General features: G+C 43.5%; 1 protein-coding gene across 5 annotated transcripts in view; it reads right to left on the minus strand.

Annotated features, from left to right (window-relative positions):
• hdac4 (histone deacetylase 4) overlaps positions 1 to 26,665 on the minus strand; it is a 255,347-nt gene that overhangs the window by 13,546 nt on the left and 215,136 nt on the right. For 4 of the 5 annotated variants that reach the window (XM_029703522.1, XM_029703521.1, XM_029703520.1 and 1 more), the window contains 4 exons: positions 26,430 to 26,549; positions 25,158 to 25,255; positions 14,707 to 14,825; positions 2,603 to 2,736 (listed from right to left, as the gene is read on the minus strand). In XM_029703522.1, coding sequence (XP_029559382.1) covers positions 2,603 to 2,736; positions 14,707 to 14,825; positions 25,158 to 25,255; positions 26,430 to 26,549 — 471 coding nt within the window. Of the gene's footprint in view, positions 1 to 2,602; positions 2,737 to 14,706; positions 14,826 to 25,066; positions 25,256 to 26,429; positions 26,550 to 26,665 lie in introns of those variants that run through there. The other variant, XM_029703524.1, reaches the window with a different exon arrangement.

Raw genomic sequence — 26,665 nt, forward strand, 5'->3', positions numbered from 1 at the left:
CATTGGAGCAGAGCCATCCGGTCTTTTATGGTTCCAAGAGCTTATTTACTGCCTTGTCTGGTGGGAGGACTGGAATAACACAGGCACCTAGGCCTCTTATCAGCCAGTCCAGTCTAAGCTGACCTCTCTATCTCTTCCTAGCCTTATCCTCTATCAGTAATCAACTTCACCAGCATCTAGTGCAACACTAACAGTGAGCATGACTATTCATCATACATGTGCATCCTTATCTTCACGGTTAGCCAGCTAGCTACTCTTCCGATGTCTCTCACTCGTTACTCCAGAAATGCGGCCATTACGCCGGTGCGCACATGAAAAGAAATCCCAGCGGTGCCTCCAAATTTGTTACCCATTCTTTTGAGCTTATAAGGTAAACTGAAATGCCAAAGGTACTGTTTACTTGACTTTTAATCATGTAAGCATGAGGTAGCATGCGGTTTACAACAACAACAAAACATTTAGAGTACATACCACTCTTTGGTGCACTATTAGAGTGAGGTGTGGGTGAATGTATTGGTGTGTAATAAGAGATATAGCCCCATACACCTTGTTCATGGAGGTTTTAAAGTCGCACTGGGCTAGCTGGTTAACGGCTTCAGCAGGTTATCGCCTTGTCTGTGTCCCAAAGGGAACCCGATTCCCTACACAGTGCACTACGGGGCCCCATTTTAAAAGTAGTGCACTATATAGGGAATAGGGTGCTGCTTGGGACACAGCCCTTGTCCCAACGACAGAAAACACGCAGAGGGTGTGTGTTTGTGGCCTGGGTCGGTCTGCAGCAACACTTAAGAGGCGGTCACTTGCTCAAAATAAATGAAGTTTATACAAACGCAGGACTCAGGGGCCTGGAAATTCACTTTTATCAGAGGCTCTATTTCAGCCTCTGACCACTGCTCCCTCTCGGTTTTAGACATTACATCAGCACTTCATCTGTGTGTACTACCCAAAGGTCAGCACTAGCCAAGGGTCAGCACTAGCCAAGGGTCAGCACTAGCCAAGGGTCAGCACTAGCCAAGGGTCAGCACTAGCCAAGGGTCAGCACTGGCCAAGGGTCAGCACTAGCCAAGGGTCAGCACTAGCCAAGGGTCAGCACTGGCCAACCCATTTATTGTCTTTTAATAAACGTCAGTTTATTTCAAGTGTGGATTATTCATTATTTAGATAGGACGCCATGGTCCCTATCGTGCACTACATAGGAAATAGGGTGCCATTTGGGACGCAGCCAGAGAGTTTGTTCAGCTCCAGGCCCAGCCTACACACTCCCACAATTAACCTCAGATTGTTCAACTTAAAGCTTGTTACTTCCTCCCTTCTCCCTGGCCACTGGCCATGGGATCCTCCCACATTGGGCATTGGGGACAGAGAGAGAGAAACAATAGATTAATAAGGGATGGAGAGAAAGAGAGAGGATGGAGAACAAAAAACAGGGTCCCTCTGTCTCTCTCTCTCTCTGTCAACTCACTGTTCCAGACTTTCTTTCTCTCCCCCTCTCCATCTCTCTCTCTCTGTCAACTCACTGTTCCAGACTCTCTCTTTCTCTCCCCCTCTCCATCTCTCTCTCTCTCTGTCAACTCACTGTTCCAGACTCTCTCTTTCTCTCCCCCTCTCCATCTCTCTCTCTCTGTCAACTCACTGTTCCAGACTCTGTCTTTCTCTCCCCCTCTCCATCTCTCTCTCTGTCAACTCACTGTTCCAGACTTTCTTTCTCTCCCCCTCTCCATCTCTCTCTCTCTGTCAACTCACTGTTCCAGACTCTGTCTTTCTCCCCCCCTCTCCACCTCTCTCTCTGTCAACTCACTGTTCCAGACTCTGTCTTTCTCTCCCCCTCTCCATCTCTCTCTCTCTGTCAACTCACTGTTCCAGACTCTCTCTTTCTCTCCCCCTCTCCATCTCTCTCTCTCTGTCAACTCACTGTTCCAGACTCTGTCTTTCTCTCCCCCTCTCCATCTCTCTCTCTCTGTCAACTCACTGTTCCAGACTGTCTTTCTCTCCCCCTCTCCATCTCTCTCTCTGTCAACTCACTGTTCCAGACTTTCTTTCTCTCCCCCTCTCCATCTCTCTCTCTCTGTCAACTCACTGTTCCAGACTCTGTCTTTCTCCCCCCCTCTCCACCTCTCTCTCTGTCAACTCACTGTTCCAGACTCTGTCTTTCTCTCCCCCTCTCCATCTCTCTCTCTGTCAACTCACTGTTCCAGACTCTGTCTTTCTCTCCCTCTCCATCTCTCTCTCTCTGTCAACTCACTGTTCCAGACTCTGTCTTTCTCTCCCCCTCTCCACCTCTCTCTCTGTCAACTCACTGTTCCAGACTCTGTCTTTCTCTCCCCCTCTCCATCTCTCTCTCTCTGTCAACTCACTGTTCCAGACTCTGTCTTTCTCTCCCCCTCTCCATCTCTCTGTCAACTCACTGTTCCAGACTCTCTCTTTCTCTCCCCCTCTTTATCTCTCTCTCTTGGTGGCAACATTGGGCCAAGGCCCTTTAACCACCACACCTCTGGCTGAGCCTCTGATTGGACTAAATGTGTAGAGACAGTCTCCCCAAAAAGGTGCAGTGGCAAATTATTGACAACAATTATAGAAACCTCTCCCTCGTTCTTAGTCTTACCTCGATTCCTAGCAAAGCAGAGACGCAGGCTTCAGAGGCATCGCAGATGGCAGTGAGGTCATGGCCCCCCTCCAGGGCCAGTACCAGGCGTCCCCCGGCCAGCCCCATCAGCTGCCTGGTCAGGTAGCCGAAACCTGGGGACAGGAAATGCCAGTGGTGGGGGTTAGAGTTCGTCTATGGCGACTCTGGTGCTTGGACGCCGATCAAAGAAATGCAGACAGAGAGTAAGGGGAGGAGGGAGAAAAGGGCATTGCATCATATTTTCTCTTTTAGGTTTTAGAAAGAGAAGGTACCAGAGATTTACTGGGGGATAAATGCATAACACGAGCCAGATTTAATCTTAATAAATGTGGCTTAGTGTTTTGGCTCGGGCCACCAGTGTTTGATCTTCTGGGGGTGGATTCCGCCATAGCACCCTCAACCCCCCTACCCCTCCTCGGATCCCCCCTCTCTGTAAGCCCCAGCTCTAGACTGAGATCTCAGAAATGGTTTTAGGGAAAGCGCTTTGCTGGCACGTCACGGTGCTGCTTTACATGGGCCAAAGACAGACGCTTTCAAACAAACTTGATCCTGTAGCTTTGTGAACATGAGGGGAGGGTAAGAAGTTTCCTGCTCTGTGGCATGAACAGGGCATTACAGTTGGATCTGATCGTATGAGTGTGAATGTGCGTGTGTGTGTGTGTCTGCTTGTGTGTCACCAAAGAGTGCCATGGTTATTATTGCTAGGAGATGTGAGGTAAAGTAGGACTGGGTGTGGTGTTACTGGCGGATTACCATCACAACAGTGTTGACAGGCATGTGTCCATCATGGCAAGGATATAACTAGGCGTAACCAAAGTACATCGACGGGGCTGTAGTGGAGCAGGTTGAGAGATTCAAGTTCATTGGTGTCTACATCAACAACAAACTAGAATGGTCCAAACACACCAAGACTGTCGTGAAGAGGGCACGACAAAGCCTATTCCCCCTCAGGAAACTAAAAAGATTTGGCCTGGGTCCTGAGATCCTCAAAAGGTTCTACAGCTGCAACATCGAGAGCATCCTGATTGGTTGCATCACTGCCTGGTACGGCAATTGCTCGGCCTCTGACCGCAAGGCACTACAGAGGGTAGTGCGTACAGCCCAGTACATCACTGGGGCTAAGCTGCCTGCCATCCAGGACCTCTACACCAGGCGGTGTCAGAGGAAGGCCCTAAAAATTGTCAAAGACCCCAGCCACCCCAGTCATAGACTGTTCTCTCTACTACCGCATGGCAAACGGTACCGGAGTGCCAAGTCTAGGACAAAAAGACTTCTCAACAGTTTTTACCCCAAAGCCATAAGACTCCTGAACAGGTAATCAAATGGCTACCCGGACTATTTGCATTGTGTGCCCCCCCCAACCCCTCTTTTTACGCTGCTGCTACTCTCTGTTTATCATATATGCATAGTCACTTTAACTGTACATTCATGTACATACTACCTCAATTGGGCCGACCAACCAGTGCTCCCGCACACTGGCTAACCGGGCTATCTACATTGTGTCCCACCCACCAACCCCTCTTTTATGCTACTGCTACTCTCTGTTCATCATATATGCATAGTCACTTTAACCATATCTACATGTACATACTACCTCAATCAGCCTGACTAACCGGTGTCTGTATGTAGCCTCGCTACCTTTATAGCCTCGCTACTGTATATAGCCTGTCTTTTTACTGTTGTTTTATTTCTTTACATACCTATTGTTCACCTAATACCTTTTTTGCATTATTGGTTAGCATAAGTAAGCATTTCACTGTAAGGTCTACACTTGTTGTATTCGGCACACGTGACAAATAAACTTTGATTTGATTTGATATTCGATAGATTCTGGGAGTGGCTCAGGTAAATGTTAATTTGGGATTAATGAACCTGAACAAAGTGAGAGAATGAGGTCATAAATGAGGCAGGAAGTGCTTGTCATGGAATGGAATATAGATTTACCATACTATCTGTAGGCCTACTTGATGTGTCTGATTTTGTTTATCTCAACAACGATATACTGTACCACTCAAAAGTTGGGACACATCTACTCATTCAAGGGTTTTGCTTTATTTTTTTTTTACTATTTTAAACATTGTAGAATAATAGTGAAGACATCAAACCTATGAAATGACCCATATGGAATCATGTAGTAACCAAAAAAGTGTTAAACAATTCAAAATATATTTTATATTCTTCAAAGTAGTCACCCTTTGCCTTGATGACAGCTTCACACACTCTTGGCATTCTCTCAACCAGCTTCATGAGGTAGTCACCTGGAATGCATTTCAATTAACAGGTGTGCCTTTTTAAAAGTATGTTTGTGGAAATTCTTTCCTTCTTAATGCGTTTCAGACAATCAGTTGTGTTGTGACAAGGTAGGGTTGGTATACAGAAGATAGCCCTATTTGGTAAAAGACCAAGTCCATATTATGGCAAGAACAGCTCAAATAAGCAAAGAGAAACGACAGTCCATCATTACTTTAAGTCAATCTGGAAAATTTTAAGAACTTTGAAAGTTTCTTGTGCAGTCGCAGAAACCGTCAAGTGCTATGATGAAACTGGCTCTCATGAGGACCACCACAGGAAAGGAAGACCCAGAGTTACCTCTGCTACAGAGGATAAGTTCATTAGAGTTATCAGCCTCAGAAATTACAGCCCAAATAAATGCTTCAGAGTTCAAGTAACAGACACATCTCAACATCAACTGTTCAGAGGAGACTGTCTGAATCAGGCCTACATGGTTGAATTGCTGCAAAGAAACCACAACTAAAGGACACCAATAAGAAGAAGAGACTTGCTTAGGCCAAGAAACACAAGCAATGGACATTAGACCCGTGGAAAGTACAAATTTGAGATTTTTGGTTCCAACGTGTCTTTGTGAGACGCAGAGTAGGTGAACGGATGATCTCCACATGTGTGGTTCCCACCGTGAACCATAGAGGAGGTGTGATAGTGCTTTGCTGGTGACACTGTCTGTGATTTATTTAGAATTCAATGCACTTAACCAATATGGCTACCTCAGCATTCTGCAGCGATACACCATCCCATCTGGTTTGCGCTTAGTGGGACTATCATTTGTTTTTCAACAGGACAATGACCCAACACACCTCCAGGCTGTGTGAGGGCCATTTCACCAAGAAGGAGAGTGATGGATTGCTGCATCAGATGACCTGGCCTTCACAATCACCCGACCTCAACCCAAAGCTGTCATCAAGGCAAAGGGTGGCTACTTTGAAGAATCTAAAATATTAAATATTTAGATTTGTTTAACACTTTTTTGGTTACTACATTATTCAATATGTTATTTCATAGTTTTGATGTCTTCACTATTATTCTACAATGTAGAAAATTGTAAAAAATAAAGTAAAACCCTTGAATGTGTAGGTGTGTCTAAACTTTTGACTGGTACTGTACACCGGAACAGTTAGGCCTATATTGTGAAAAATATGGTTGGTCATAGTACCACAGAAATGAATCAGATTGCACTAAAGGTTCTCCAAGAGCGACAAAGCCAGACGTCACAGTGAGATGTGATGTTTAATGGGGTGATATTCTAGAAGGTGGTATTCTAACATAGGAGGCTGATGTGGGCTAAGTAAGAGGTTTAGCAGTTAGAGGTTAGGTGAGTGATATCTTAGTTTTTTCCGTGCATACATCTAGCTTGAAAAGTAATCACTATGTCAGTTTTCCTGTTCCTCTGTGCTCATTGAATGGGTCGGGATCAAATGTAAGTACTAGAATTTGGTGATTGGACCTTTGTCTAATGTTGAGGCCTATGCTGTAGGCTACCGTGTGCTTTTTTTTAATACCATGGTTATAGAATGACATTTTCCATTCCTTTGGTAGCAACTAGCAACACACATCACACTCACATCCTCTCCCACCTTTTTTAGAGCATTTTTATTTGAAGCCAGTTTAGAAGAGATCTTTCGCCCAAACCACTTGTTTTGTCTAAAGAAACAAACCTGACTTCCAAATCAGATCTAGTGAACAGTCAGTAGAGAACATAAAGAAAGAACATTTACTATGGACGAGTGGAGTAGCATCAGTCAGGACGACTGTTGTTTCAACGACAAGGTGGTCCTCCTAGAGCAGCGGGAGAGAAGGTTCCAGAGAGTATGCAAGCTACTGGTGAGAGACGCCCCACTCAAACTCCAACTCTTTGTGAAAAGCATGAGGAAGAGATGGAGAGCGAGGGAGAGACAAGCCGGAGAGGAGGAGGAAGACAGGAGAGAAGAGGATGGAGTTGGCAAGACTAAGAAAGAATCAGCAAAGGATGGAGGAGAGAAATCAAGAGTTATACCTTCAGTAGAATGAAAGACCGAGTGTGAAACAAAGGAACGGCAAAAGAGACAGCTGCAGAAAAGAGCGCGAGAACCGACACAGAAAACGACTGAATTGGTGAGAAAGGTTGATGAAGAAGAGCAAGTGGATGGGCTGAGGAGGAGGAGGAGGAGAACGGGGATGAAGAGGAGGGGGGGGGGGAAGAGGAGGAAATACGTGAGGAAGAGGTAATGAAGGACATTGTGACAGAGCAGATAAAGGGTTAAATTGAACTAACAGAAAACAGGAGAGGATTGGGAGACCAACGAGGGTGTTGAAGAATGGACAGATATTGATGACAGTGAAAGTGCTGAAACAAACGAAGAGGGAAGAGAACAAGGTTGATGAAGAAAAGAGAATGCATGGATCACGGTGAAACTGAGGGAGAGAAAATATAAGTCATTATGCAAGTGGAACGGGAAAGAGGGGGGTGAGGAAGAGAAAGGAGACCTCAAGAATTTCGGGGAAACTGAGAATGATAAAGAATCTCCATACAGTAAGGAGAGTGAGCGCGTTAAAGGGGTAGTTCACCCTAATTTCATACTTTAAACATATTTGTCATACCATGGAAGTAATCTATGGGCCCGGAGTGAATGGAACCTACACTGAGTACATTGCAGCCACTCCTTGTCCAAACTACTTCTAAGAGAAGGATTTAAAGAGTCTGAAACTAGTGTAAAACCCCCAAAAAAGACAACAGAGAATGTGGGATGCAAAAGGTCTCCTAAACTATTCAAGATTGTACAGAAAGTGTCAATAAGGAGAATCGAAACCGACCAAAGGGAACAGAAAAAGGACAAGGAAACGACTGCCGTGAAGAAGAGAGAGATGAAAAGAGACAGTCGACAATAAAGTGGGGCGGTGGCGGGTAGGACTGTTGTGGTGACCGTATTACCGTCACACCGGCAGTCATGACCACAGTCAAATTCCACATAACCGCTGAGTCACGGTAATCTCCTCCTATGACCCATTCTTAATCTAAACTCATTTCACATATTAGTACAGACCAGATTAAATTGAGAACAGTCCGATGGGCGACAATATTATAACTTGATGAGAGAACAGCCTGTGTGGCCTGAGGCAAGGAACAGAGAGCAAGTTTCTTTGCTGTTGACTTTTTCAAATCACCAATAGTCCCATCATGCAGCCCATATATATGTTTTGATTTCTAAGACATTCTAAGGCTTGTATCATTCACAACTAAAGTTGCCAAAAAACTCTAAATCTAGCATATAAGACATGTTTCAAATGATCACTTTTACACTCAGCATAGCCATTTCATTTGCGCCCTCGCTCGGGAATGTCCTTAAATATCCTTAATATTTTATTCAGCTAAGTTCAATTATATTCTTCATACTATAAAATCATACAATATAACATAATGCACAGGATTTATAAGCATATATTGTCTGCTAAATGAACTAGATAATGGATTTATTGTGATGGTGAACACTGAGTGTACAAAACTTTAGAAAGACCTGCTATTTCCATGACAGACTGACCAGGTGAATCCAGGTGAAATATATGATCCCTTATTGATGTCGCCTGTTAAATCCACTCCAATCGGTGTAGATGAAGGGAATGAGACAGGTTAAAGAAGGATTTTTAAGCCTTGAGACAATTGAGACATGGATTGTTTGTGTGCGCCATTCACAGGGTGAATGGGCAAGACAAAATATTTAGGTGCCTTTGAACGTGGTATGGTAGTAGATGCCAGGCACACCGGTTTGTGTCAAGAACTGCAACGCTGCTGGGTTTTTCACACTCAACAGTTTCCTGTGTGTATCAATAATTGTCCACCACCCAAAGGACATCCAGCCAACTTGACACAACTGTGGAACGCGTTCGACACCTTGTAGAGTCCATGCCCCGATTAATCGAGGCTGTTCTGAGGGCAAAAGGGGGTGTAACTCAATATTAGGTAAGTGTTCCTAACGTTTAGTACACCCAGTAAACTGATTTATTATACTTTTTGAAATGTATATGTTTTCAAAGGCGCACATCAGGCCTGGAGATGCTAAACGGGTTTATGTTAATTAACAGTCAATTACCGTGAGACCGGCAGTCATTTGCATGACAGTGAGAAGGTGACGAAATGATGACAGCCGCAGCCCTAGTGGCGAGTCAAAAACAATCGAAGGAACAAAAGCGACAGTCTTGCAGTTAGATGACCGTAGGAGAAGAGAGGAAGGAGAGACCCACAGGACGACCAACCAGAAATGCTCATCACCTTCCCCTCCCTTGAATATATGTTTGGAGTGGTAGGACTGTAACGGTGTTATACTGTAGTAAGGACATAGGTGGCATGTGAGTTTCAAGTTTGGGGATGCTTATAATTTATCCTACCATTTCTACCGATCTGCGTGCCAGTTATGATTTTTCAAATGCGTATTTTTGTGGAACAGTTACATTTCAATAATCAAGTTTTTGTTTCTCACAATCATTGTCACGTGGTTAAACATACAAATCTTAATTAAAATGATACAAATCTAAAAGTTAAAATTCAACTAATGTGAGAGCGACACCCTCTGCCACATGGACACATTGATACACCGTGATCCATTGGCGGCTAAAGAAATCAGCGCATGGAACTCAAAGATAGCCTATAGGCCAGCTTCCATCGTCAACTAAGTAAAATACATAGGCCTAAAGCTGACAAATAAAATAGAAAATATCTTGATGAAAATACAGGTTCTTTCAATCGCATTCATCTCTCTACTCCGACTGTCTGCCTCCCTTTCCATCCGTGAGCTATCTCTAGTGATGTGCAACAGTTTATCAAATCAATCAACTGGGTCCAGCCTAAAGCTGTCCTAGGCGAACTTGCAAATTGTATCAACTAGCCTATTCCGGGCCCACAGAGGTTCCTGTGCCAGTGAGCTCTAAACAGACAGCTGTTTTTGAAGGGAAAAGTGTTTAGGTATTTTATGACGTTTCCACCGGATATATGGGATCATCAGACCATTATGCTTTTCTCTTTCACACCGTGGCTTGGTGATTGTCGAGGACAGGGGACTGTTGGAAAGATTTGCCAAATACCGTGAGGAACTATTATCATCCGCAATGGATGTTTAAAAACAACAGACTTTGTTGACTTACTGTGTGAGGTGAAGAAAAAATGACTGAGGAGCTCAGCTTATTAGTGGTGGACGTGGTGAGTTACGACAATCAGAAATCAGACATCCCCAATTAGGCACTTTCCTACATTTGCATGGAGCACGCCAGGTACGTCTATGTGCGTCCAGACGCGCGTACTCCATCAACATTATCAGGACCCGAGAAACCTGACACATGTTCATTGATCACTAGCCATCAGATTCGACCTGCTTGCTCACAGCTGCACTAGGGTCGGACAGCATTCCTGTGTAGATTAAGACACAGTGGAGCCAGCGCGAGATATGGCTTGGAAACGTACCTCAATCCAGGGATGAGACATGCATTGTACTCCGAATTGTCCCATTATCCCAACTGTTACACCGAGAAGATGTTTTTCTGGAAAACTGTTTTTTTTCATCCTCATGCTAGCTAGCAGTAGCCACAGCAGCTATTATGGAATGGCACGTCACGTTGAAAAACAAAGGAGCTGATTGGCTGACATTACAAAATGGCTGCGTTGGCTACTGCTAGCTAGCATGAAGACGAAAAGGGCAGTTTTCCGGGAAAACGAGCATTATTTCAATCTTCTAAATGGAGCAGTGTGGATAAAGGTAAAATTTGGTGCACATTGGCATATCCCATCCCTGCATTGAGGTACGTTTTCCGACCCATGTCTCGCGCCGGCTCCATTGTGTCTTAATCTAACCATAATCTAACCGTGTTCGGACCCCAGTGCATCTCAGTGTAAACAAGAGTTAACGGTAGAGGAGGTATCTTCTGGCAAATTGCTCACATGGAGCACTACAAACAAAACACAATGAACAAATGTACAAAACTCGTAAATTGTGGTTATGAAATAAACCCCAAATTGTTTGTCACAAGTGTAGCAAGTTGTGAATGCTACAAACAACATTTCCGTTTCGAGAAAGAGAACGGGAAATTCATGTAAATAATACATGCATTAACAGAAATGTATGTAACCAAATTACGGGAATTAATGGTACATTTATTACTGGGGATATATGTAATGGGGAATTGAGAAAAAATAAACAATCAAAGGGCAAACAATTCACACAATGAAACAATGAATGCGCAATAATTGGTGGGAGACAGCTGAGCGCATTCTGGAGAGAGAAGCACCATATCTTCACCACATTCCCCTCCCCTTCTTCTATGTATCTATTTCTAACTATCTCACCGGAGAAATCATCAGAGCGAGCAAAACAGCGCCCCTCTGTCTTACTATATGTAGCCAATGTATCTGATGCTGTCTGGCCAAAAAGAGTATGACATGCCATACTCATCTGTGACTTGTTTCAGGAAACCAGGCGTATGTCGCGGGTCACTACTTCCCAGGGGAGTCATTTGAACAAAAACTTTTTTTAATCAAAATGTGTTTTTTGGTCAGAAATGCCTTCTGGAAAATGTTATTTTTCATGTGCCTTAATAACAAACTTGAATGCCATCTGTAAATACAAATAAAATGGTTAAATTACGAGCCTCGTTGGTTTGGCCACAGAAAAAGTCAGCAACCTTCCCGCTAGCCATGATCAGCTGAAATAATGAGTGAGCTGGACATGCCGAGAGATGAGTTTGGATTGGTCTGCCATATAGCACACTTCTGTCTATTTGAGCTGGTCAGTATGTGTAGGTAATCCTGTCTAAGACAGATTTTTTTTAAATATATTGCGTAGAAGAAATTCATAAGTGTTGCTCTGGAGGACCGAGTTTTGAAATCAGTGAAATTAGAGTATGATAGCTAAGGAGATGGAGAAAACACCTGTCCCCTGATTACATCTACAAACTAAGGGCAACCATGGCATCCGTGCCAGGGAGAAGTGTCCATCCATGAGGTATTAGGTTAAGATAGTTTAGCGAGCTACATTTTCAGATATTACACATTTCTAATTTTGACAGAAAGTCGTTTTCATTTCAAGTTAAAGTGTACTGTTAGCTAGCTAGCTAGCTAATGTTAGCTGGCTGGCTGACTAGCTAACGTTACATGTATGATCTTATTATTCGTATCTCAGAGCCATTTGCTTTGCTAGTCATAGCTAAATATTAGCTAGCTGGTTGGTTAGCTACCTGCAGATTCATGCAGGGTAGTAACGTCATGAGTTGGGATTATGGTTCATTGTTTACCTAGCTGTCTTAACAACATACTCCACTATGCAAGTAACCATTTCAATAGAATGTCACTGCGACAACTGTTGATAGACGTAGCTGGTAAATTCACTCTGGCTATATACTCCGATTTCAGAGCACTCTCATCTGAGTGTGCCAGAGCACAGAATAACTGACAAATTTACGAACGCTCAACACCTGTTGAATATGGCCGGTGTCAGTAAATGTTGGCAAAAAAGCGTAAATTGTTGCCAGCAGCACAGTTGCAGTCACAAACGCTCCGGATAACATAAAACAGCCGAACCAGCTCTGCTAGGGTGAGTACAATGGTCAGTGATCTGTTCTCTCATTTGTGTCTGGAAGTAGCTAGCAAGCTAGCCAACGTTAGCCAGTTAGCTTGGGTGCTTGACTGCTGTTAGTACAGAATGCTCGGATCAACCCTTAAAGAGATGTGTGGGGCTAAGGCTTAAGAGGGTGTGAACGATGCTGAATGGGTGTAGAAAAAGAAGAGCTCTCCAGTAGGTAAAACATTCAAAGGCCATTTTCTCAAAAGTGAGCTTACAAGTTTCTAACATTCAAAGCAGAATAACTTTCCCATTGTTCCTCAAATGTAGTGTATGATATACTATTTTGTAGCTCTGTGTCTCTGCTTTTAACCAATGTAAAAAAAAAACAATTTCAAATTTTGCTACATAAGATCGAATCAAGGCAGTCGGTCACATTATTTTGTCCAGACAGCATCAGATACAGGGTCGACACATATTGAGGCAGAGAGCAGCTCTTTCACCCGCTCTGATACTTTATTGAAGATTTAGGCGTCTTTCTGTCGTAAAATAAAATATAAATATTCAATATTTTATGTGGATGGGCAATGAGGTACAGTATACTGTAACGGTTGTCGTCGGGAATGGAGGACCAAAACGCAGCAGGAATGTGGATGCTCATCTTGTATTTTATTTTAACCAAGAAAACACCAAAATAACAAAAGCAGAATGAACGATCAACAAAACAGTCTTGTCAGGCTCACACACGCAAAACAAGAAACAATCTCCCACGAACACTAAACCAAACACATACCCATATATAGGACTCTCAATCAGAGGCAACGAGAAAGCACCTGCCTCCAATTGAGAGTCCAACCCCCCATTAACCTAAACATAGAAATACAACTAACTAGACTAAACATAGAAATACATAAACATAGAACAGTGCCCAAAAACCCCGGAATACATAAATCAAATACCCTTCTACAAAACCACCACCCCGAACCACATAAAACAAATACCCTCTGCCACATCCTGACCCAACTACAATAACAAATAACCCCTATTACTGGTCAGGACGTGACATATACAGTAGGGCGGGCCAGGCCCCCTAAAGCCTGCCCATAACGCTGGCCCTGAAGAAGAGTATTGAAAATGAAGGGAGAAAAAATATGTAGTGGATGGCAACTAGTTTGCTGAAACCCCTTGTGGGTCCAAATGCAAAAACAGGGAAATGCAGAGGTAAGACACAAAGGGAAACCCACCGAAAACAGAGTACAGGAACGCTGATCTAGGATCAGTTGTCAATTACGGAAAAATATTATATTGACAGGGAGGACCTGAACCTAGATGAGCACTCTTACTCTGAGATGCTTTGTGAGTATAAGCCCGACTGATGACCAGTGATGATCACTGCAATTATCTTCTCTCCTTTATTTGAATTATTTCCTTCTTTTTTTTTTCTATCACTATTTTCTATACTATTCATACATTTCTTTGGGCATTTTATAAATAAAATGCATTTCTTAAAATGAAAGGGTTGTGTGTGATTTGCTTTTGTGAGACAAAGACTAAATGTGTTTCTAGAAAATATAATACTAGTGTACACTGCGGAGTGGTCCATGGAACTCACTAGCATCAGCCACAGCAATGCTAATAGCTAGCCTAGAAAGTAGCACACCGCTACAAACCGTAGAAGTAACAGGCCCTCTCAGATCAGCCCAGCAAGAGGAATCTGATTTAAACTGATTTAAACTGTCATCTGTCAGAACGGCACATACGCACGCTGGCCAGCCACAATGTTTTATAAGTCTGAGTTTTTTTTAAGTGTGGTTGCAAGACACTCCCTCCTCATGGCCAGAACTAGTGTTTCTGCTTAACTCTGTTTACCGTTTACCACTTAGCAGGGCTCAAACACCACATCAATGCAGCCTTTCTTTTAAGGGAGATATGATCTTTAGAACATATCTGAGTGCTGCCTTTAGACTGATAGGCAGAAGGAATGCTGGTTAGGAGAGGTAACTGGGCCAATACAAAAAAATACAGCCTCCTTGCTCACTGATCAGTAAGTGATTGTAAAAGTGAAGGTATGTTTCCACTGTATTGCTTTCAGTAATCCAACCTTGTCAGATCAGTAATTACCTCAAGGAAGGAAGAAAAGAAGGATGTATTTTGAATGTATTGAATAAGGCCATTTGTTTATGGTAGGGCAGCATCGTGGCTGGATACGTTTCATTCATAAGCAGTGGATTGGTGGAGAGAAAAAGAGGGGAAAGGAAGGAAGTCACTTACACTTGGCTGTTAGCTTGTACCCTCCCAGGGGTGATGCGTGGCCGTCCACAGCATCGAATCCCGAAGACACCAGGACCACGTCAGGAGCAAACTCGTTGGCGATGGGCATCACCACCGTCCTGTGAAGGGAGTGAGAAAAAAAAAGGGAGTGGGAAAGAGAGAATGAGCCAGTTAATGCCACCATCCCCTGTAGTGACTCACCTAAACATCCGTACTGACAGACACCACCTAGAGCAGGGATCATCGACTAGATTCAGCCCCGGGCCAATTTCTTTCTTGAGCGGATTGTCAGGAGGCCAGAACATAATTACAAATAATTTGTAGACTGCAACGGACCGTTTCAAACCTTGCTTACATTTGTATACGATCACATACACTGAGTGTACAAAACATTAAGGACACCTGCTCTTTCCATAACATTGACTGATCTGGTGAATCCAGAGCATCCAGAGCACTGAACGGTTGCTGGTTCGAATCTTAGAGCCAACAAGGTGAAAAAAAGTCTGCTGATGTGCTCTCGAGCAAGGCACTAATTGTTCCTCTAAGTTGATTGGATAAGAGAGTCTGCTACATGACTTAAATATAACCAATGAACCACTTACAGTGCAATGTACCTGCTCATTTAGCAGCCACTTTCATCCAAACAGTCAGAGAACAACACATAACAGTACATAACCTCCTATACAGGAATCAAAGCCACATATCTAGTTTTGAGAACCACAAGCTCCAAAAAAACTGAGCCATAGAAACCCCCGAACTACACAGTGAGAGAAAGGAAGAACTCAGGTCACATGTCAGGGGAGCAGTAAAAGTGAATGGGAGGAACGGAATACACAACGATACTGTGGTTCTGAGGGGACGATACGTCGTTGGTCTGTGTTGATGGTTGTGTGGGTGTGCGGAGTGAGACCTTAGAATCCGCCCTCTCTCCCACAGCTGGTGGAAGGAAAATAGATAGATAGTGAATTGAGTGTTTCGGTTCAGCAACCTGCTGTTGCAGTGACTCAGTTTGTGGAGGCTGTAGTGCGAGTATTCCCTTGCACTCCCAAGTCTAGGTCATACTCATCAAGCTTTTCACTGAACCACATATGTGCACTGTGCATGTAATTGCGCTCATAATGCGTTATACACAGGTGATGCATAGAAAGTGATCAATCCTTTCCTCCTTATCACGACTGTTTTTAAATATTCTCTTTCCAGGTGTAGAAATACAATTTGGTTAAGTTTAATTTTTCTTTTGTGCTGTGGTTGTGTACCTGTCACCGGGTTGATCTGGGATAGAAACAGCGTCGCATAGTTGTTCCTTTTACTGATAGGCTGTCAATATAGTGTCGGTGAAGTTGCAAAAGGAATCTGCCAGCGATGTGTCAGTGTTGTGAAGTTGTCTGAGACAGTGACAGCATTGTGTAGATGTTTGTAATCATACTGCTAATTTGCTGTGGGACTTCTCTGATTGACAGTATGAATAGCTCTTCCAGTGTAGCTGAACACTGCCTGCTTTTTGGGGCCGGCAGTATTTGGGTAGGCAGTGTTTTGGTGCGAGTAAGAAGTGGCTCAGGGCCGTGTTGTAGTAACCCTCTACTTTGCTGACCTCAGGAACATGGCGCTTGTCTCCTGGCTGCGGGCATGGCGGGTGAGCGGGCAGCATGCCCAAATTTCCTGAGCCCGCTTTCTTTCCATCCCGCTATCGCCGCCACAATTATAGGCCTCCACTGAGCAAACCACGCCTCCCCCCTCCCACACACACACAGCTGTCTGCAGTGGCGGCCCAAGAGAGAGAGGAGGTATTTTCAGGAGGCTCGGTACCTCAGACAGCTGAGATACACAGAGGAGAGTGTGCGTCACTGACTGTGTCAGCATGCCTCTGGCACTTGGGTGAAGAGAATGAGTAAGAGCTCCCGAGTGGCGCAGCGGTCTAAGCCACTGCATCTCAGTGCTAGAGGTGTCACTACAGCCCCTGGTTCGATTCCAGGCTGTATCACAAACGGCCGTGATTGGGAGTCCCATAGGGCGGAGCACAATTGGCCCAGTGTCATCTGGTTTAGGGTTTGGCCGGGGTAGGCCGTCATTGTAGATAAGAATTTGTTCTTAACTGACTTGCCTAGTTAAATAAAGGTAAAATAAATAACAAGTGACAGAGTGAGGAGGTGAAGGAGATAAGGAATGAGAGGAAGAGTAGAGAATGGAAGCATACCTTGGTGGTAGAAATACATCCAAAGAGATGCAACGAGAAAGTAGTACTGTTGGGGAAGTATTTGTTCAGCTGCTATAAAGCACACACACACCACACACACGTCAAGCCTCGATCAAAAACTGCACGCATCATCAACCCCTCTCTAAAACAGACGACAACCTTGGGAAAGCCACAGCGATCCATTAGAGAGCCAGTGTGAGTGGAAACATTTTTTTTTTTATAGGTCTGCTATGGAGTGAATCAGTGGATATCTATGTGGTAGATGAAAAAGGCCTGGTTAATAAGGCTAGTGGATAACGAGTTTTAACAAGATTTACGACGCCGTCTTAGCTACGGGACATCCTGGGTTTGTGGGGTGGTGTCACGCCCTGACCATAGAGAGCCCTCTGGGTTCTCTATGGTGTAATAGGTCAGAGCGTGACTAGGGGGGTTTTCTAGTTATTATAGTTCTATGTTGGTGTGTGAGTATGGTTCCCAATTGAAGGCAGCTGAATATCGTTGCCTCTAATTGGGGATCATACTTAGTTTGTCCCTTTTCCCACCTGCGTTGTGGGATATTGTTTTGCTTGTATGAGTGCTACGTATTGCACGTTTGTTAATTGTTTGTTGTTTTGAAGTTTCACTGTAATAAATATGTGGAACTCTACTCACGCTGCGCCTTGGTCCGATTATTTATATAACGATCGTGACAGGTGGGATCCAAAAACCTTCCTGCCTCCATCAGCTAGTTCCTGCCTGTAAAGTGTCGTCGCTGAGGTTTGCTTTCGATGTCGAGGGAAAATGTATACTATTCTGCTCTGCCATGGCACGCAGTCGCACCGAACGTGTTTGTTCAGATTAAAGGTGCAATATGTAGCTTTGTGTGCCTTTTAACCAAATTCACATAAAAATGTGAGTTACTGTATACATCTGTTTTTCTCATTGAAAGCAAGTCTGATAAGCGGTAGATCCGTTCTATGTGTACTATTTCTACATTTTGTTTTTGCGTCTTTTTACTTTCGGTTTAGATGGTACAATGATTCTCTATTGCTTGTTTTGTCACAAACTGAAATTAAGTGAACATTTCAGAATTTTGACAACCAGGTAATGGCAGAGCGATTTCTACACATTGTGCCTTTAAATAAAAAGAAAGTTGAATAAAAAGTGCTTACAACATGTTTCTGTATTACCTGTTGCACATTTAGTTTGTTCCTCAATGCATGGACCTTGGTTGGATTGTGTGCATGTGTGTCTGTGTATTGCTGTGACTGTGTGTGTGTGTGTGTATCCTGACACTGTGTGGGAGCATGCTTAGGAGGACCTGCTAAGCCTCAGGGTTGAACACCTCTCTCCTGAGACAGTCAGGTCTAACATAAATCCCCCTGACCCACTGTAATATCCTCAACACACGCCAACACACACACTCAGACTCTCTCTCACACAAACACACATATACGTACCACATATACACACACACACACACGCGCATTGACTCGCTACCGGTACCCCCTGTATATAGCCTCGTTATTGTTATGTAAATTCCTTTTTGATTTAATTATTATTTTTTAACTTTAGTTTATTTAGTAAATATTTTATTAACTCTATTTCTTGAACTGCATTTTAGGTTAAGGGCTTGTAAGTAAGCCTTTCACGATAAGGTCTACACCTGTAGTATTCGCCGCATGTGACAAATACAATTTGATTTCATTTGTATCTCATCCTCTCTAAGCATTTCTGCGAAGATAACGTCGCCACCTCTGTGACTACTCGATGCGCCCGACCTATAAAGCTCCCCGAACACACCGAAACCCCCTGAAGATCAGTTCCGCAGGTGGTCGCCCAACACGTCAACTTTCCCATAGAGGTGGCTCTCTGGAGTCTGCTATTCCTTCTCTGATCTTTACTGGGGCATTCCTGTAGCTATTGGATTTTTCACCGATATGAGAAGACGAGATGAGCCACGTCTCTCTCTCTTTCATCTGCACTGTTTTCTTTACCTTTTTCCCAGTGAGGTTGTGCACTTAGAGTTTGGGAGAGAATAGACTAGACGGAGGTGGGAGATTTAGTCAGTGTGCTGCCGTAGATGAACACTCTTTGGGGGATTGAGAAGTCTTTCTGTAGGGGACTTTGTTCACAAATAGTTCACCCAAGTTCTCAAAATGGCGTCCATTCGCTCATTGCGCTGAGTGATAAGACATGCAGACGCACTAACACTCAAACACGAGCGTGTGCACACACACTTCTTTCAGAATGGAGGCAGCTTTTCCCTCAGTGGCATTGACAAGAAACAGGGAAACCTCCCTCTCTAGGAACTCTCTCCATATTCCACTCCTTTTCATCCCTTGTGTGTGTGTTGTGTGTTTTCATGTGGACTCCTAAACAGCAGATGAGGAGGAAGACGATATAGCTTGACTGGACACACATGACTTCAGTTTACGATTGCTAATTAGCAATAGCTCATGTACAGATTCCCCCTGCGATGGACTGAGACCGATTGCGGGAGCTTAGAAGTAGAACCGTCGACTGCCAGGCACCCGAAAAGAGATCCATCCTCACCGTCCGGCCTAATCCACCCAGGAGGGGCATGCCAAGACCGGCTAGGGAAGTAAAATAGACCCCCCCCCCCCCCCCCCCGGATACAATACCTCCCAAAAGTACTAACCAACAAAGGGTTAACGCTAGCCATGCCTACATGTTAGGCTCAAAGGCTTTTCCGACCGTTCACAAAAAAAGCATGGGAGAGCAGGCAAAGAGACAGGGTAGAAAACACATACACAGACACACACACACACTTCAAAGCCTTGTCATCTGGCGTTGCGGAGAGCTGGTTTGAATTAAGCTCAATTCTCCTCTCTGTTTCCAAGTTCATGGTGAGAGAGGGAGCGAGAGGGAGAGAGAGAGACGGTGCTTCTGGTTTTCATTAGGGACCATTTTCTTATCTTTTTTTTCTCTCTCTTTCTGGAGTCTGGCTTGATCCCCTGCAAATGCAACGTGGCACTGGCTGTGAAGAAATTAGAAGATGACGCCCGCGAGGCAGGCATCCTCTTACACAGAGAGAGAGAGAGAGAGAACGAGAAGGGAGCGAATATGCTGCTTACAAAACAAGAGACAAAATAAGGAGTGAGATGGGGAGGATGTGTGCGTGTGTGTGTGTGTGTATGGTTTGTGTGTGTGTGTGTGTGTGTGTGTTTGTGAGAGAGAGAGTAAGTGTGTATTTGTGTCTGTGTGTGTCTGTGCTTGAGAGAGAGAGAGAAAGACATAGAAAGAGACAGAGGGAGAGCGGATATATGGACTGTTGGGCTATGCTGGCCTTATTCCTCTGGGTTCAGTTAATCAGAGAGGCCGAGGAGAGACTCTCACTTCCGCACTGTGGGATTGATAAGCGCCAGGGGCCAGCTGAGTGACATAAGGGGAAGACCCACGTACGCCTTCTCTAAGTTCAATTCAAGAATATTTATTGACATGGAAAGTGTAAGAATTGACATTGCCAAAGAAAACATATCAAATCAATTTCCATCTTTCCCCATCTACATTTCACATTTACATTTACGTCATTTAGCAGACGCTCTTATCCAGAGCGACTTACAAATCTACTTGTGCAGATCTCATAGGTTTGGATAGGTGTAAGCAATATGGTGGAATTTCCACCTAGCCTTTCAGAGGTTGAGGTGAAGCTAGGATGTAAAGTTAAGGTTGTATCAATCACTTACAGTATCTCATAAAGATCATGAACTTTGCTCGCTGTCAGCCTGTCAGGTCATTGGTAGAGGACTATATAACCGAATCAACTTTTAGAATATCTGGCGTGGCTGAAAATCTACGTTTTCACATTACGTTTTTTGTTGTTGTGGGGAAGGAGAATTAACAAAGAGGCAACTCGAATTAACTCTGATGGCTTTTATTAGAATACATTACAAGCAGTGGGAAAAAAAACAAATTCATGCTGCGAGAGGTATCAGATCCTGGCAAATAGGTTCCGGAATGAAACTGTCCAAAACAGAGAGGTGCCGGATCCTGTTCCAGCAGGATCAAATGAAGCACTGGTTATACTGCTATAGAGAAAAATAGCCAATGGATGCCAAGATACATGAGGCATGACAACAACGTGAGGTGCGACAACACACGGTTTTCTGGCCTGAACTACTACAGTGTCACAGAGTATCAACAAACAAGATGTCTAACCCTTTCCAAACAGTTGGTCTTGCAGTTCTATCAATTGCAGCATCAACATAATGGGGCAGGATGGTTACTAACAATGCATTGTCAGAATCTTAAGAAGTTTCCAAATGTAGCTTCCAAAAGATCCACTTTACACTGAGCCAACATGGGTATGATGGAAGACATTTTGGCACCAGTATGCTGTAGTTTCCCAATTCCTTTACCAGATTGACTGGTGTTGGGTGGCACTGGCTTCTATAAATTGAAGGGGGAGCTACTCTTCTTGCTTGGTTGAGAAAAAAACAACAACAAAGGATGGATTTGAGCAACGCATAACATTTTGCTTTGCTTTAAATGGCTCTACAACAACAAAAGAGGCACTACCTGAAGACGGGCAACACGTGACTCAGGCGCTTGAGGGTTTTTCACATGTGTTGCATATACTGTATAATAATATGTCGTAGGAACACATGCGCCCTAATATGTATCATGTTCCACATCTCAAATGCTGCGTAAATCCATATGACATATATGATATTGCGGCTTGTACAGCATGTGCTCCATCTGCCTTGGATGTGAGAGGGTCAGTTTGGGGTTAGGAGAGGAGCAGGGTTACAGTTGAAGTCGGAAGTTTACGTACACTTAGGTTGGAGTCATTAAAACTTGTTTTTCAACCACTCCACAAATGTCTTGTTAACAAACTATAGTTTTGGCAAGTCGGTTAGGACATCTACTTTGTGCATGACACAAGTAATTCTTCCAACAATTGTTTACAGACAGATTATTTCACTTATAATTCACTGTATCACAATTCCAGTGGGTCAGAAGTTTACATACACTAAGTTGACTGTGCCTTTAAACAGCTTGGAAAATTCCATAAAATGATGTCATGGCTTTAGAAGCTTCTGATAGGCTAATTGACATAATTTGAGTCAATTGGAGGTGTACCTGTGGATGTATTTCAAGGCCTACCTTCAAACTCAGTGCGTCTTTGCTTGACATCATGGGAAAATTAAAATAAATCAGCCAAGACCTCAGAAAAAGAATTGTAGACCTCCACAAGTCTGGTTCATCCTTGGGAGCAATTTCCAAATGCCTGAAGGTACCACGTTCATCTGTACAAACAATAGTACACAAGTATAAACACCATGGGACCACGCAGCCGTCATACTGCTCAGGAAGGAGAGGCGTTCTGTCTCCTAGAGATGAACGTACTTTGGTGCGAAAAATTGCAAATCAATCCCAGAACAAGAGCAAAGGACCTTGTGAAGAAGCTGGAGGAAACAGGTACAAAAGTATCTATATCCACAGTAAAACGAGTCCTATATCGACATAACCTATAAGGCCGCTCAGCAAGGAAGAAGCTACTGCTACAAAACCGCCATAAAAAAGCCAGACTACGGTTTGCAACTGCACATGGGGACAAAGATCGTAGTTTTGGAGAAATGTCCTCTGGTCTGATGAAACAAAAATAGAACTGTTTGGCCATAATGACCCTCGTTATGTTTGGAGGAAAAAGGGGGAGGCTTGCAAGCCGAAGAACACCATCCCAACCGTGAAGCACGGGGGTGGAAGCATCATGTTGTGGGGGTGCTTTGCTGCAGGAGGGACTGGTGCACTTCACAAAATAGATAGCATCATGAGGGAGGAAAATGATGTGGATATATTGAAGCAACATCTCAAGACATCAGTCAGGAATTTAAAGCTTGGTCGCAAATGGGTCTTCCAAATGGACAATGACCCCAAGCATACATCCAAAGTTGTGGCAAAACGGCTTAAGGACAACAAAGTCAAGGTACTGGAGTGGCCATCACAAAGCCCTGACCTCAATCCCATAGAACATTTGTGGGAAGAACTGAAAAAGCGTGTGTGAGCAAGGAGGCCTACAAACCTGACTCAGTTACACCAGCTCTGTCAGGAGGAATGGGCCAAAATTCACCCAACTTATTGTGGCAAGCTTGTGGAAGGCTACCCGAAACATTTGACCCAAGTTCAACAATTTAAAGGCAATGCTACCAAATGCTAATTGAGTGTATGTAAACTTTTGACCCGCTGGGAATGTGATGAAATAAATAAATCATTCTCTCTACTATTATTCTGACATTTCACATTCTTAAAATAAAGTGGTGATTCTAACTGACCTAAGACAGGGAATTTTTACTAGGATTAAATGTTAGGAATTGTGAAAAACTGAGTTTAAATGTATTTGGCAAATGTGTATGTAAACTTCCGACTTCTACTGTATGTGGAGATTGAGATCTGGGGTACATTAGGGTGGCACGGTATCCTGGTTAGCATAGCATAGTGTGCAGCCAGCCATTCAGTGAGAGAGAGCGAGAGAGCGAGAGAGGGGCTTGATGTGTGTCTACTGGTACCGGCAGCTCAGACAGCTCATCTTCAAAGTGGGGCGTCGCGAATTGCCCTCTGCCCTGCATCCCACCATATGTCTGTGTGTGTGAGTGTGTTTGTGAGTGTATGCATGCATTCATTGGTGGGTGGGTGGGTGAGTGTGTGTATGCACACATTGGTGCCTGTGAGCATGTGTGCGTGAGTTTCGAGTGGTGTTTGTTTTTCTGGTGTGTTTGTGTTGTGTGTCTATATGTGCTTGCTCGCATTGTGTGTGTGTGTGTGTACAGTGCGAGTGTGTAGGTGGGTTATAAATAGCCCCAGACAGCGGACCTAATGGAGTTCAGCCCTGGCATCAGCCTGCTTGGCAGATAAAAGAGGCCGCCACAAAGCTTTGCCTCGGCCGTGCACTACAACACATCATACTTCATGTTTCATGGCCTCTCAGCCATATAGAACACACTTCCTGTTATTTTTGGACGGGAGCTTTTCACACAGTCATGGTGAACCATGCCCTTTTTCCCCCAGATGAAATGTATTTGACCGAGGTTTGACCCCAAATTATGTTAACGTGGTTGTATTTGTGAACATCACTTGTATTTTTGGCAGAGATATTTTACATCATTTGTCCAATCCGTTTTTGTAGTCCTTTTTATGTTTTCTTCCCTCTAAAAAAAATCTACTGTTGTCCTGAGTCTGCGATCAACTATTTCTATGTACTGCGTTCTAATCCTAACTGCTAACAATAGCTTACTGTCTCCGTCACTTTGGCTTAAGTTGAAAGCTGTGGACATAGACAACATAGGGTATCATTTACATTAAAGGCAAGAAGGCAGTGGGTGATATCGGAGTGAATTATTCATTTAATGTGCGTCTGTAGACTTGCGGCCCTGACAGTAGGGTGTACAGTGGGGTCCAAAATGATTGACACCCTTGATTAAGATGAGCAATAATGACTGTATAAAATAAATCATTCAAATACTGAGCTATATTGCATGCTCCAAAAAAAGTGGGAAATTATATTATTTTATAATAATATAATTTCTCAGAGAAAGATATTTTGCTTAACAAGTATAGATATATTTTTTTTCTCCAAAAAGGTATGGGTCAAAATTATGATAATAATGAAAGTAGTCAAAAGTTTAGTATTCGGTCCCATATTCCTAGTATTCCTAGTAAATTTGATTATAAATAAGAATAGAATATGTTTCTAAACACTTCTACATGAATGTGGATGCTACCATGATTACGGATAATCCTGAATGAATCGGGAATAATGATGAGTGAGAAAGTCACCGAGGGTCAAAGATCATACCCCCAAGACATGCTAACCTCTCACCATTACCAATAACAGGGGCGGCTAGCATGTCTTGGGGGTATGATCTTTGACCCTCGGTGACTTTCTCACTCATCATTATCTCATACTCTCAATATAGCTCAGTATTTGAATTATTTATTTTATACACTCATTATTGCTCATCTTTATCAAGGGTGAATCATTTTGAATCCTACTGTATATGGTTCCAGAGGTGGGAACTGTCAGGACAGATGGACCGCTGGGACATTTCAGCCTGTTGAAATACAACCCTCTCCTCAGTCGAGTGCTCCCTAAGCACTCCACACTCCAACAGCCAACCCCCACCGCTGCAAATTCCCCACTTAACAGGCCCCTCATTTTCTCTCTTTTTCACTCTTTTGTTTGCACGCGCTGGTTTTCCCGGCTTAAGAAAACATCACCGTACTCTGTGGTAGCTAGTCCGTGTTTGTGTGTTACCTGAAGGCAGCCAGGTACTCTGCGTCTCCCATGGGCGGTTCTAGCCCCCCGGTGAAAGCCATGTTCACATTGAAGCCCATGCCTGCCCCAGTGCCCACCTACAACACACACAACGCAACATAGGTTAGTCAACACACGCAAAATTACACACACATACACCATGACATCTGAGCATTGATTGACCATTCCTCTATAGATGGACCATATCGAAGCCCTTCCTAGTAATATGTGTAGTATCTCTAGGAAAAGACTGCTGGGATTCCTGCTATTTACCTGTCAAAGCTCAGATTACAGCTGCCAGGCAAGAGCACACACTAATATATGCATGCACACAAACACAAGTACACGCAACACATACGTTTACATTAAGTCTGGGCATTTTACAAACAACATCAATAATCTGAACTAAGTGGCGGTTTGCCTCATCATTAAGAAACATGTATCAGGAAATGCTACAATTGGACTGCTGTCAATATTGTAGCAATTACTAGGGAGAGACAACAACAGTTGAGTTTTTCTTTATGTTGCCAATTTGACTGTGAATAACAGGAACATTTCCAAAAATCTATTTTCTGGTCATTATTGGTTATTGAGCCAGGGATGGCAGAAAGTATAGTGCCCAGTGTTTGACTGAATGGTGAAACACGGCCACCATTTAATTTGATGATCAGTGTTCAACTTAGTGAGTGGTCACCAATCGGCCAAATTGCTGTAACTTTCAAAAAGTACATTGTTTTTCATTAGCAAGAGGAAAGCATTGGTGTTGAAAAAAATTATACATTTTTGGGATGGTAAAATGTTTTCCGTGTAAAATGATTAAAACCAGATATAAAGTATGTAGAAAATATAATAGAGCAATATATTTTTTAAATAAAAAATAATACAAATCACCAAAATAAAAACGATACAGTCAGGAGAATCTTTTTTTTTATGTCATAGCAAGGGGCCCCGATTCATTTTGTTATAATGTTTGAGTCACTCAGATAGCGTAAAAACACGCCCTAAGCCTTGGCAAAATGAGTAAAATTGCAGAAAACTAACTTTAAAACTGCTAATGTTCTCTCTGCCCCATGGCAAAATGTGTAGAATTACAGGGAATTAGCTTTAAAACTGTAACTGTTCTCTCAGACACATGACAAAATGTATAGAATTGCAGGAAATTTGCTTTGAAACTGCAATTCCCCCCCCCCCCCCCCCCCCAAAACACTAACTTTGCCAACACTGCTGAAATAAATCCTAGGGGAAACACTGCACACACACTCCGCCACTCACCTCATCAGGCGCTCCACTGCCGGGGAAGAAGTTGCCATCGTCGTAGCGATGGAGTGACAGATAGAGAATGTTGGGGTCGCTGTAGAATGCTTGTTGCGTGCCATTTCCATGATGAACATCCTGCCAGACATGGAGAGTGTCGGGCTATGGTTACTTCCTGACTCTAACAACAGATTTAGGATCAGGTCTCTACATCCAAATCCTATCCATAAGCATTGCGCGCTAAACAACAAAAT

The sequence above is a fragment of the Salmo trutta genome, chromosome 20 (genome assembly GCF_901001165.1).
Source record: "Salmo trutta chromosome 20, fSalTru1.1, whole genome shotgun sequence".
Taxonomy (NCBI): Eukaryota; Metazoa; Chordata; class Actinopteri; order Salmoniformes; family Salmonidae; genus Salmo; species Salmo trutta.